The sequence below is a fragment of the Pyxicephalus adspersus genome, chromosome Z (assembly GCF_032062135.1).
Source record: "Pyxicephalus adspersus chromosome Z, UCB_Pads_2.0, whole genome shotgun sequence".
NCBI lineage: Eukaryota > Metazoa > Chordata > Amphibia > Anura > Pyxicephalidae > Pyxicephalus > Pyxicephalus adspersus.
The window spans coordinates 89,229,052-89,242,502 of NC_092871.1; the positions used below are offsets into that span (position 1 = coordinate 89,229,052).

The 13,451-nt window shown below is 41.2% G+C and overlaps 1 protein-coding gene across 1 annotated transcript in view; it reads left to right on the forward strand.

Annotated features, from left to right (window-relative positions):
• Positions 1-13,451, forward strand: part of LOC140344439 (probable E3 ubiquitin-protein ligase MID2) — a 90,591-nt gene that overhangs the window by 48,879 nt on the left and 28,261 nt on the right. The window contains exons 4-6 of the mRNA XM_072431559.1: positions 2,264-2,371; positions 5,553-5,701; positions 7,050-7,084. Of these exons, the coding sequence (XP_072287660.1) occupies positions 2,264-2,371; positions 5,553-5,701; positions 7,050-7,084 (292 nt within the window). The remainder of the gene's footprint in view (positions 1-2,263; positions 2,372-5,552; positions 5,702-7,049; positions 7,085-13,451) is intronic.

A 13,451-nucleotide genomic window follows, 5' to 3' on the forward strand; every position in this document is an offset into this window, starting at 1 on the left:
CACCAAACTGTGACCACAAGGTTGGAGGAGCAATATTGTCTGCAATGTCTTTGTATTGTAATTTGGCATAGATTTTCCTTTTATTTTATAGTGAAAAATGGTTCAGCATTGGTCTGATCATTTGGAGTCTAAGCTTTTTCTTTTGACCCAAATCACCTACTAATAGCAGGTGTAATATGCACCTGGAAAAAAAAGTTGGAGTTCTACTTATCATCCCCTGGTCTGCAACTTATACTGCCTAGGTGACCTTCTGGAAACATTATTGGTCGATGCACAGCAGCCAAAATCTTGTGGGAAGACATACTTGAAATGGATTGCAGTGTCCTCTTGTGAGATTTCACCTGGAATCTTTCTGGTGACATCACTTCCAGCGAAGCAGAAGATGGGGTTGAGATATAACTTATCTTTTTTAATATCTGCTAATAGTAGGTGATTTGGGAAGCTGGAGGGGGCTCAGGCTGTAAAAGGGGACCCTCGATTTTATTAGAAGGGATACATGTATCTTAGTATTTGCTATCCACTTGCATCAAACACACAGCATAGGGAGGAAAAATACATTTTTAACAAATAGGTCAATAATTTGTCATGAAAACAATCTGTAAAATACGTTTTGAAAAGAAATGACCTTTAGAAATGTTTTTTTTTTTGCACTGCATACATACTAAATGTTAATCTGCTGTGTCAAGTCCGCATTCCCAGAGAAGTGTTGGATAAAATATCTTGGAACTGGTATTCAAAGAAAATTGGCATTAACTAAGCTTTAAAGAAGAATTAAATATAACTTTTATACAAATAATGAGCAACTGCAATCCGTAGATTAAATAAATAATCCGTTGGTGAAAATACAAAAGATAATTCCAAATATTTTTTTTCTTGCTTTAAATTGTGGTCTTTACTTTTCTTTCTTTTGGACAACTGGTTGTGACTGCAGACATAAATCTGTCACCACCTACTCTAGGAGTCCCACCCCCAAGCAGTTAGGTCCCTCACACTGATGTAGGTGGTGGGTGGAAACATTTGTGTTTTTTAAGTCACCACCTACTCCGAGTCCAACCCCCAAGCAGCTGTTAAAGAAGAAAAAATCAAAGGTCAAAAAAATACACTTACCTTCAAGTCCGCAGCGCAGTCGGTCGGTCCAGAGGTCTCTTTCATCGGGTCCCACATTGTCCCAGCATCTGTCTTCGGGCCTGCACTCCAGGTGCTGCCATCTTCTCCTCTTCTTCCGGGTTCTTCTTACTACATCACCCAACCCTTGCTTGAGATCTGGTGATGTATTTGAGGAAAAAAACTTGCCGGTCTCACTGCACAAGCATGAGATAGGCTTTTTTTTTTCCCTTTTGATGAAAGGACTCCTCGGGCATGCGGGCAGAAGGAGCACCCAAGAGCCTCCCGGGATGCCTGACATAGGTATCCTGGGAGGCTTTGCACTCCCATTCATTCTTAATCACCTAGGCGTTGCACTTGGGTGCAAAAAAAAAGTTCTTCCTACTGATGTAGGTGGACAGAAGTGGATGATCAATGTCCCTTGTCATTCCCAGGTTCCAGCAGTGAGAGAAGAAGTTACCAACATTGACCAGGGAAGAAGGTGACATACCCTGGGGGAAGGGATCTCTTGCAAGAGAAGAATGTAACAGTGGGGAGAAAACCAACATTATGATTCTGTAAACATGGCCATAGACTGACAACACATTTGGAAACTCAAAAGCTGCATACAGCATTGCCACCCTAAAACCAGAACTATTCTGGTCGCTTTTAAACTTCCTGGATCAGCACATATATTTAATGTTCTAGCAGGGGAGAAAATTGAAAGTACCTTGGTCCAACTCAAGGAACTTTATCAACTCCTAGTTTTTCAAACTATGTGGTCTCATCAAAGCACCAATCTGCTCCCTTTCCTGAGGGTGCTGCTGTAGTTTTGGGGTTTGTAACAACACCTATAGGCACTAGTGGCCAAGCTGCTGATCTTCGGCTCAGCAAGCCTCACAACGAGATATCAACATGCTGCGTCATTGCGGCAAAATTGTATAGACAGCAAATAGCTGCGCAGTAATACCTTAAAAAAATTATTTTTTTAATTAAATTATTTATGAGCTACGATGCAAACCCAATGTCACCTAGGTAAGGTTTAGGTCTACTTTAAATTATTCGCATTCAGTAACCTAATACTTAAAAATGCCGCTTTTGCTATACTAAACTAATCTTTGGCATAGCAAGTTGTTTTTTTCCAATCTTTAAAACTTTTCTGTGTAATGTTTTGTTGAAGGTGAACACAAGCATGCATGAAGCCAAGCTTAATGAGGAATGTGATGAACTCGTGGACATTATACACAGGAGAAAGCAGATGATTTCTGTAAAGATCAAGGAGACGAAAGTAAGTTTTCCTGCTAATATTGTGATATTATTCAATGATTAAATTGATACTATGTACACGCTAGATGCTAAAGAAAAAAAAACACTTGCCAGTTTCTTAAACACAACAGGCCAGAAGTTTGTGGAAACCCAACAATCATTTATATGAGTTTGTTGGGTATCACATTCCTAAACCATGGATATTATTACAGAGTTGGGCTTCCTTTGTGTGGGTATATAATCTCAAAAAGCTTGAGGAACATATCTCCAGAAGAATGGTGTTCCTTCTCTCTTCTGGAAGGGCATATTAACTTGAAAAGCTGGAGGAATGCCTATACAGAGGAGGGAAGGGACACCATTCCCCTGGAGAGATGTTCTCCATGGTCCTAGAGAGACATCCCTCAAGCATTTTGAGATTGTACACCTTTCTAGAAGAGGAAAGGTACAACATTCTTCTGTAGAGATGTTCCTTAAGCATTTTGAAAAGGTTAACTTTTTTTCTGGGGAGATGTTCCTTAAGCATTTTAAATGCTTTTCAAGAAGAAGGAAGGTACACCATTCTTCTGGAGAAGCATTCCTTATGCCTTTTGAGATTGTATACCTTTCCAGAAAAGGGAAGGTACAACCTTCTTCTGGAGAGATGTTCCTCAAGCATTTTTAAATGGTTCACTTTTCTTCTGGATAGATGTTCTTCATTCTTTTTGAGATGGTACGCTTTTCCAGAAGAGAGTATGCACACCATTCTACTGATTAGATGTTCCTCAAGCATTTTGAAATGGTTCACTTTTCTTATGGAAAGATTTTCTTCATTCTTTTTGAAATACTACACTTTTCCAGAAGATAGAGGATACACCATTCTTCTGGAGAGACATTCCTCATTCTTTTTGAGATGGTATGCTGTTCTGGAAGAGTGAAGGTACGCCATTCTTCTGGGGTGACATTCCTCATTCTTTTTCGGATTGTACTCATTTCTAGGAGAGAGGAGGTACAACATTCTTTTTGAGATGGTATGCTTTTCCAGAGGAGAGAAGAAACCGCATTCTTCTGCACCAACATTTCTCATGGTTTTTCAGAAGAGGGAAGGCACACCATTCTTCTTGAGAGACATTCCTCAAGCTTTTAGAGATTGTACTCCTTTCTAGAAGTGTGAAGGTACACCATTCTTCTGAAGAGATGTTTCTCAAGCTTTTTAAGATGGTATAACTTTCCAGAAGAGGGAAGGTGCACCATTTTCTCTGAAGAGATGTTCCTCAAGCATTTTGAAATGGTATACCTTTCCAGAAGAAGGAAGGTGTGCCATTCTTCTTGAGAGACGTTGCTCTTGCTTTTCCAGAAGAGACAATGAACACCATTCTTCTGGAGTGGAAATCCCCATGCTTTTTGAGATAGTATGTCATTCCAGAAGAGGGAACTTACACCCTTCATCTGAAGATATGTTCCCCAAGCTTCCTGAGATGGTACACCTTTCCAAAAGAGAGAAGGTGCACCATTTTTCTTGAGAGATGTTGCCCTTACTTTTGGAGATGGTACGCTTTTCTAGAAGAGAGAAGGAACACCATTCTTCTGGAGTGACATTCCTAATGCTTTTTGAGATGGTATGCCATTCTAGAAGAGGGAAGCTACACATTCATCTGAAGAGATGTTTTGCGAGTTTCATGGGATGGTACACCTTTCCAGAATAGGGAAGGGTACACCATTTTTCCGGAGAGACATTCCTCGATCTTTTTGAGATGGTATGCTTTTCCAGTGGAGGGAAGGTTCAATGTTCTTCTTGAGAGACATTCCTCTAGCTTTTGGAGATTGTACTCCTTTCTAGAAGAGGGAATGTACAACATTATTTTTAAGAGACATTCCTCTTGCTTTTTGAAATGATATGCTTTTCCAGAAGAGCGAAGGTACACCATTCTTCTGGGGAGATGTTCCTCAAGCATTTTGAAATGGTTCACTTTTTTTCTGGAGAAGTGTTCCTCATTCGAGATTTGAGATGGTATGCTTTTCCGGAGGAGAGAAGAAACAGCATTCTTCTGCAGAGAGATTCCTCTTGCTTTTTGAGATGTATGCTTTTCCAGAAGAGGGAAGGTACACCATTCTTCTGAAGAGATGTTCCTCAAGCTTCCTGCGATGGTACACCTTTCCAAAAGAGGGAAGGTGCGCCATTTTTCTTGAGAGATGTTGCCCATGCTTTTGGAGATGTACGCTTTTCTAGAAGAGAGAAGGAACACCATTCTTCTGGAGTGACATTCCTCATGCTTTTTGAGATGGTATGCAGTTCTGGAAGAGGGAAGTTACACCATTCATCTGAAGAGATATTCCGCAAGTTTCATGAGATGCTACACCTTTCCAGAATAGGGAAGGGTACACCATTTTTCTGGAGAGACATTCCTCCGGCTTTTTGAGATGGTATGATTTTGCAGAAGGGAGAATGAATACTATTCTTCTGCAGTGACATTCCTCAAGCTTTTTGAGATGCCTTTCTAGATGAGAGAAGGTACACCATTCTTCTTGAGAGACCGTCGTCATTTTTTTGAAAAGATACACTTTTCCAGAAGAGAGAAGGAACACCATTCTTCCGGAGAGACATTCCTCATGCTTTTTGAAATGATACGCATTTCCAGAAGAGGTAGACCATTCATCTGAAGAGATGTTCCTCAGGCTTTATGAGATGGTACACCTTTCCAGAAGTGGGAAGGTACACCATTCTTCTGGAGAGATGAAAGGTTAACTGCATAATAACAGCCATGGTCTTGGAATGTGATATAAGAAAACCTGGCTTCCAGAATTCCAGTTCTTGACAATAGTGTTTAATCAATTAGGGCTTTGTGCTGGCTGCTTGAGTTGATCCTTTGTTGGGTCTTGACATTGATCCATAGCCCAGGAGGGTTCGAAGCCTCTGAAGTGTACTTAGGTACGATAGGGCTTCAAGAAAGCTGCTGAAGTCCAATATCACTGTAAAGCAAAAGAAAAAAAAATGAAAAGTGTTTTCTAAAAAGGAAATAAAAATATCAATTTCTTATAATACATAGTTTTAAAACCAGATGCCTTTTTCTTATAGTTTGGATCTTTGTTTCCTTACTAGCAGATTTATCAAAAAATTGCAATATCTATTTCCGGCAGGCTGACCCTTTAAGTACGAAGTGTTAGGTTTATTGAGTATAATACTACGCCTCGGCTATCTCCTAACATAAATCCTTCTTGGCTTTCAGGTAACAAAGCTGAGGAAACTTGCACAGCAAATTGCCAACTGTCGGCAAAGACTGGAGAGATCTACGGTGTTAATAAATCAAGCCGACCATCTTCTGAAGGAGAGCGATCACGCAAGGTTTCTGCAAACAGCAAAAACTGTAGTAGACAGGTAGGTGACTTTCAAAAATAATATAGAGAATCTACAATGTGATAGAAAAAGAGTCTTTGAAGGCCCCTATTGTGTGATACTTCCCCCTCCTCCTAGATTGTAAGCTCTTCGGGGCAGGGTCCTCTCCTCCTGTATCACTGTCTGTATTAGTCTGTCATTTGCAATCCCTATTTAATGTACAGCGCTAAATCTGCCCCTCCAGCCTTTCCTTCCTTCAATCTGCCCCTCTAGCCTTTCCTTCCTTAAATCTGCCCCTCTAGCCTTTCCTTCCCTAAATCTGCCCCTCCAGCCTTTCCTTCCTTAAATCTGCCCCTCCAGCCTTCCCTTCCTTAAATCTGCCCATCTGCCCTCTGGCATTGACATAATTGTATCTGCCCCCTGGTTTTTCCTTAAATAAATCTGCCCTGTGGTCTCCCCTTCATTACAATTTATATTATTTGCAGTAGAGAAGCCTTTACATTCTATCAGGTATTTGTCTTTGTGTCTCATTGGGGAGATTTCCCTCTTCCTGACCTTATGACAGTCATACAAAAAATGAAAAGCTTTTACATCACCCAGACTAAAGCCACAGACACCAGAAAATATTCTCACCCTCTCACTTTCTATTAACTTTGCTTTTATTTTGCACGCAGGAAGTCTTAGGGCCCCGATGAAGACGTTGCTTTGCAGCCCTGAAACGGGCCAGCTTGCCTTCTTACTTTTATATATATACTGCTCCCAAATTTCTGAACCAACTATATGGAATCACAATGTTTTTAATACCTGCAGCACATCCGTTTATTTTCCTTTAAATCTCAGTTTTGGATACAGTCGGAATAGAAGCTGATAATTTTTTTGCTCATTGTATTGTATTGTTATAGGATATTAAACTCACTCCAAGCTGTATTTTTTGTGTTGGAAGGTTTGCTTAATAGAAATAGATTTTTTTTGACCTGAGATCCTGACAAGTAATTGTTTTGAAATGGTTGTGTCCGATTTAATTATCCACACGGCGGTGTGTGAACCTGGTGGCTGAGAATCGGATGGGAAGAATAATTCACAAATCTCCAGGGGCCAAAGTTGGCGTTTTAAACAACTTTTAACAATCTGACCTTAAACGTTCAATTGGATCCCTATGTGGAGTAAAGTCTATGTACATATTTTATATTGTATGTGTGTGTATTTATATTTATGTATAATGTATTTTTTTTTAAATCACGGGAACGCTAAATATCCATAGTGTGTTCATATGTTAATGTCAAGATGAGCAATCACGCAATTCTTTACCCTCTTTACCCAAATACACTTTCCTTTTTATATGCAATAGTAAGATGTTAATCCTGTGAATGTTTCATATTTTGCATATTAGATCTTACAGTTTCAGAGTAGTAGTGGTAAAAAAGGGTAAAAATGTGTATTCACCATTGTACCTACATTGTGTGGCCAAAATTATTTAGACTTCCCTATTAATGAATGTTTCTATTGAAGGGATTTGGCTCAAAGACATTGTAGACAATTGTGCTCTTCCAGCCTTGTGGTCACAGTTTGGTGAAGACCCTTTTCTGTTCCTCCATGACTGTACCCTGGGGTACAAAGCCCAACATATAGACATGGGGTCACCAGTTTGGTGTGGAGGAACTCGAGTGTCCTGCACAGAGCCCTGACCCCAACCCTACTGAATACCTTTGGGGAGAATTGGAATGGTGAGCCAGGTCTTCTCACCCAACATCAATGCCTGCCCTCACCAAAAGGGGCAAAATTCCCGCACAGACCCCCCAAAATCATGTGGAAAGCTAACCCTGCAGAGTGGAGAATAGGGGGGTAACTCCCTATTTTTACCATAGGGGGAATGGTAAGTCCACAGCCCAAAAACTTGAGTGTCCTGCACAGAGCCCTGACCTCACCCCTTCTGAACACCTTTGGGATGAATTAGAATGGAATTAGAATGATGAATTCAACATCAGTACTTGATCTCACAAAGGGACCCACATTCCCAAAGCCGGATCTATAAGGTCATGGTTTGGCGAGTCTGATGTGGCGTAATTCGAATGTCCTGCACAGAGCCCTGACCTCAACCCTACTGAACACCTATAGGGGGCAATGTCCAAAAGAACACCATCTAAAATCTGATGGGAAGCCTTTCCAAAAGAGTGGAGGATGTTATGGGGATAACTCCATAATAACCCTGGTTGGGGGCAAGTCATGTTGTAGACCATAGCTTTACAATAGGATATCCAACAAGCCCATGTAGATGTGATTATCAAAGGTCCACAAAGATTTAGCTACATAGGGCTGTAATGATAATGCCATACTGGGGTGTTTTTCCCTCCTTTCCCACCCTATACTATGCTTTCCCAATGAACTAGGGGTGTGGCACACCTGATAATTAAGTGAGTTGTTACCTATTTGCATGATTCCGCTGGGGTTTTATTCTCTTTATTCATCCCTCTCGTTCCTTTTAAAAGGCATAAGATAATTAGAACAAATTTGCCCCAATGGTTCTCCAGTAGCACTATCATACATAATTTATCATCTAAATACTTATGGAGATCTTTTATAACCTCTCTTTGTGGTTTAATATTGTACTTTGTAGTTTTTACTATGCAATTCAGTTCTGAAGTGCTGTAATCTTTATCTGGAATTTGTAAGTTGCGGACCTTGGTAGAGTCGGGGCAACCACTATAATGATTTGTCCCCGGCCCACTGTTTCAGTTTGATTTGCCGTGGTCTGTAGCATTATTTAGGACATACAGGGCTGGATAAGAAAGGAAGGAAATGTTCTCTGTAGACAGGGGAAAGGAGGAAGATCCATAATTGAATTTGTATGTTGTTGTGCACATGTGTGTTGGCAATGCGGCAGTGAGGAAAAGAGCTGGAGGGAAAATAAAGACTTGTGATATAAAAGACGCGTGTTCGATGTTTTAGGAGACAAGGGAATAGGGCTATGGGGAGAGATGGAGGACGTGTGTGCTAGACAGATGCAGACAGAAGTTACATCTGAAATGAGAGGAAGGGAGGAGAGGATAAAGGGAAGACCGACATGTGACTAGAAAGAGAAGAGGGATAGAGATGATAAGGATGCTGCAACCGTATATAGGACAGCAAACCTCAAGGAGGAAAATGTGATCCTGTAATTGATAGGAGTCGGTGAGTGGCGACTCTGAAAGCTGCAGCAGAGAGATATTTTTTTTTGGTTTAGGTTCTAAAACCAATTAAAGGTATCTAGATTAAAATGTAAAAACTGAAATAGTACAATAAAGAAGTGGATGGAATTATGCTGGGGGTACATTCAGATATTGGGCACCTGGTGTGTTGTATTAAGGCGCATCATTATTCATTGCATCAATACTGCTCATTTACATGCAATAAAATGTCAAGAAGTATACGTATATTATACATACGTTGTTTTGGGCAACCCAGCCACTATACTGCATGGTAGTGCATTAGGTAAGTGGTCGCGACTTGCCAAGCTTTCGGACCTCGCAGACCAATAAACTCATAATTCCAACCATTAATAGGACCATTAATAGGAATTTTTTTTTAAGATAAATACATTTGTAAAATAATGATCTTCCTAATGGTGCTGACAAGGACTGTGGCGGCTCTGATTCATTGATCGGATAAGTGAAGTATTACTATTGTTATTATTATCATTAGTTGTATTATCTTTGGTATTACTAGAAATATAAAATATTAGTTTGCTTTTCTCACTCATTATGGGTTTATTTCATTCTAAGACCAAACAAGAAATGATAATTATCAAAGTCAGACTATTTGATGCCATTATATATAACAGATATAGAAATTACACAGCTAAGGTCACACTTACCTAAATCTGAGAAATAAACAAATAAAACAATTGAATGAATCGGTATTGGCGGAGCGGGGTGACTGTTGTAATGGTGGAAACAATACTGAAGCGTACGGCTCGGTAACGGTTCCGTCATACAACCTGAGACTACACCGACGTCACGCTGCGCCTGCCTTGTTTTCCCGTCTCTAGAACAGTTTGTGAATTTAGTGCAATATGAAGGTGAAAATTGTCAGAATATAAGGATTTATTACAATATTGTTTTTGTGGACCAGCGGTTGGTGACCGCTGCATTGGAGTGCATTGTGGTGTTGTGCAACATTAGGGCTGCATTGCTTTAGTGCATTTGGTCCTATTTAAAAAGAACATGAGGTTTTCAATACTTATTTCAAAAAATAGGTTTTTTCATTACTACCAATAACCTGCAGCCTCTTTGCAGCTTATTCTTGTCTATATGAATTCCAGCAATGGCTGCATTTCATTTCTTAGGGGCCGGTTTTCAGTAGGTGACAACTGCGAACCATTTCTGTATAATGTACATGTAAATATTGAAAAATTACTATTAAAAAGTCATATTCAAAATTGGGTTTACTGTCAGTGTGATTGCCAATGTTGTTCAATGTATTGCAATGCATCTAAAACAAGGCATCTAATGAAAAGCGGAATCATTTCATGTTTTTGGATAGGGAGAGAACCAAGGAAGGCATATTATAAGCAGCTTAAACTTTGGCTTTAAATATTAAACTTTCTGCTATTTCCCCCCCAAAAAAGTCTTCTCCTTTATTTCCATGACAATGACAAGTGCTAAAGATGCTGATTCTTGCTTCTCAGGCGACGGATATTTTCTGACTTGCGTCATTTTATAGAATGTTCTTCTTTTTGAAAGGCGGTTTATTTGTATAATAAGAATGAGATTAATTTGGAATTCAGTAAAGCCGTGACATAAGCACAGTGACTATCACAGCGTTCAGCTGTCTAATGTGCGCGTGCAAATGCTTATTTAGAACTCAAGGATCTGTCAGCTGTGTGCAGTAGATTTAAAGTGAACCTGTTCTGTGCCAATACAGGGCAAGGATCGGGGTAGTTAAAGAAAACCTGATATTGGCAGTCAGGTATCTACATATTCTTTAAACTGGGTTTTGTTGATCTTTGTAGCTGTGGGCACCGCGGAAGAATTGATCCTCATAGATTGCAGCTAAAGAATAGAAATTATTCAAATTATTGTCTCTGCAGTTCAGCTCACCCTGTTCCCCTTTCCAACAATGGCTTAGACCCTCCTCCTTCCCCTGCCAGCAATGACTTGACAGCTTATCACACCCTAATGCCCCCTTTTAGGAATGACCCAGGAGCTCATATCCTCCTCTCTCAGCAGTGCTTCAGCAGCTCAACTCACCCTGCTTCCAACTTCCAAAAGTAGCTCAGCAGCTCTACTCACCCTTTTCCAGAAGGAATTCAGGAGGTCATCTCCCTCTCCCAGCAGCAGCTCAGATGCTCAGCTCACCCTACTACTTTTCAGCGGGGACAATAGAGCTCAGCTTGCTCTCTCCTCCTTACCCTCAGCATGACTCAGCAGCTCAGCTCACCCTGCTCCCCCTCCCAGCAGGCACTCAGCAGCTCAGCTCCCCCTCCCAGCAGTGACTCAGCAGCTCAGCTCCCCCTCCCAGGTGTCACTCAGCAGCTCAGCTCACCCTGCTCACCCCCAATCAGCAGTGACTCAGAAGTAATGGTGGTTGGACAGTTACAGAGTCAATTCCACTTCAGATCAGAGCTATTTTGAGACTTCTGACCTGACATTGCTCTAGCTGTAATGCAATGTAATGTAATGCAATGTCTTTAGCTGCAAGGTTATGACAGCAACTGGACTGGTTGGGCCGTACTTTTCCTGCAATTGATAATTATAGTGGCTAACTATTTAAAGGCTCATTAAAAAAACATATGAATATAATCTCTGAATTTCTGAATCTTGTTCATTTCTAAACTGATTCAGCCTGGATTTATTGTGTTCTGAGCAACTCCGCTCAGAACCTCAACACCCTGCCCCCTCCCCTTTTAGCAATAAATTATTAGCTCACCCCTACCCCTTTTTCCAGTAGTGACTTGGCAGCTCAGCTCCCTCTGCTTCCTCCTACCAGCAGTTATTTAGCGGCTCAGCTCAGATCCGTGCAGCACCAGGGGATCTGTGCCTCCTTCAGTGTCACCCACCTTGCCCTCCCCTGCTGCCAGCACCAGCTCTGCTAAGGCATCACCTCCTCAGGTCACTTACTGGTCCAGGTCATGTGACTCCCAGTCAGCTGCTCCACTACCTTAGAATACTAGACTGTTTCGCAAATGCGCTCACCCTGCTGGTGGAGATGTGACTATCACCAACCTCTAGTGTAAAGGACCCCCTCTGGTGGTAGGATAGGATGCAGCAGGTCACATGGCCCCATCCATCACATAACCAGCCTTTAAAAGGAAGAGAATGATAATAGAAAGTTGGCTAAACAAGGATTTCCTATGGCTCTGTTTCCAGGTTCCTGTTGTTTTCTCTTCTTCCTGATTCCTTGTGTATCGCCCTCAGCTTGACCTTGACTACTACTCCTGATCGCTGCCCGCCCTGACCTCTGGTTTGCCTGACTACTCTCTGCTCCTCGCTCTGGTACCAGGTCTTTTTTCTGCTGTCAGCAGTCACCTGCCTCTGCGTGCATGGGGGCCACAACCTGGCAGTTGCCTGCAGCGCAACATCCTCACCTCTAGAGGCTCTGGTGAAGACCGGGCAGCTGCTTAGACACTGCGCCCTGTGCACGTCTCTACCAACTGAGCTGGTGACACAGAAGGTCCACCATCTTGCCTTACAGCTACCGTGACAAGCTCACTGTAGTCCCCCTCCTAGCAGTTACTCAGCAGCTCAGCTCCCCTTGCTTCATCCTACCAGCAGTGATTTAGCAGCTCAGCTCAGCTCACCGTACTCCCCTACTAGCAGTTACTCAGCAGCTCAGCTCCCCTGCTTTATCCTACCAGGAATGATTTAGAAGCTCAGCTCACTGTAGTCCCCTCCTAACAGTTACTCAGCAGCTCAGCTCCCCCTGCTTATTCATCCAGCAGTGATGTAGCAGCTCAGCCCCCTTTACCTCTGGAATCTTCAATGGTTCAAAAATGTATACCAACAAAATAATTTAGTTTTTGCAGCTGGCCAAGAGCCAAACATTTATTAATATAGCCTCAATCATACAATAAAAAAATGATGCAATGCACAAATATCTCGGTCCTAAAAACTAGAGTGCTTGTCTTTTTTGCAGTAATGGTCCCATCTCTGCTCGGAGGCGGCACAGCATTTTGTTAAGTGTTCTCAGTTTGTGATTCCGCTGTTATAAGTGGTGAAAGTGATAAATTCCCTCCAAAGCTATAATCCCCATAATCTGAGATTTAGAGGAATTGCAGAAAATATCCCACTGCTTCACAATTTCCATCCCAGGCACAGGAGGCAAATAAAAAAATTAACCATGAATGGATAGAACAACATCATTGCACGCATGTAAATTAAAACTTTCTTAAGGCTTTTTTATTAGAAAGTTCAGCAAGCTCTACAAAAAATGTAATTAAAGCAGATCACATTTTTTTTAATGTTGCTGATGTCAAAATGAACCAAAAAGCCCCCCTGCCTAACCGAATAAGGCTTCCTGCCTGCCTTTGTTCCATCACTCATTAAATTTTGTAGTAGATGGTGACCCTTTAAAGATAGTAATGTAAACCCCCATTTTTTTTTTTTAATTTTTCATAGTTTTTTATAAGAATAACATACAGAACATAAATAATTTCAGTAATACAGTCACAAAATGTTGTTCTGTTACATAAAATTCCAAATATAGGTAAAACACATATACCCAACCAAATAGAACCCAAACTTCCTGAGCCAGATGTAGAATATCACAATCCCGATATCTCACCCCCCCTCCCCCATCTTCACCAAACCCCTTACAC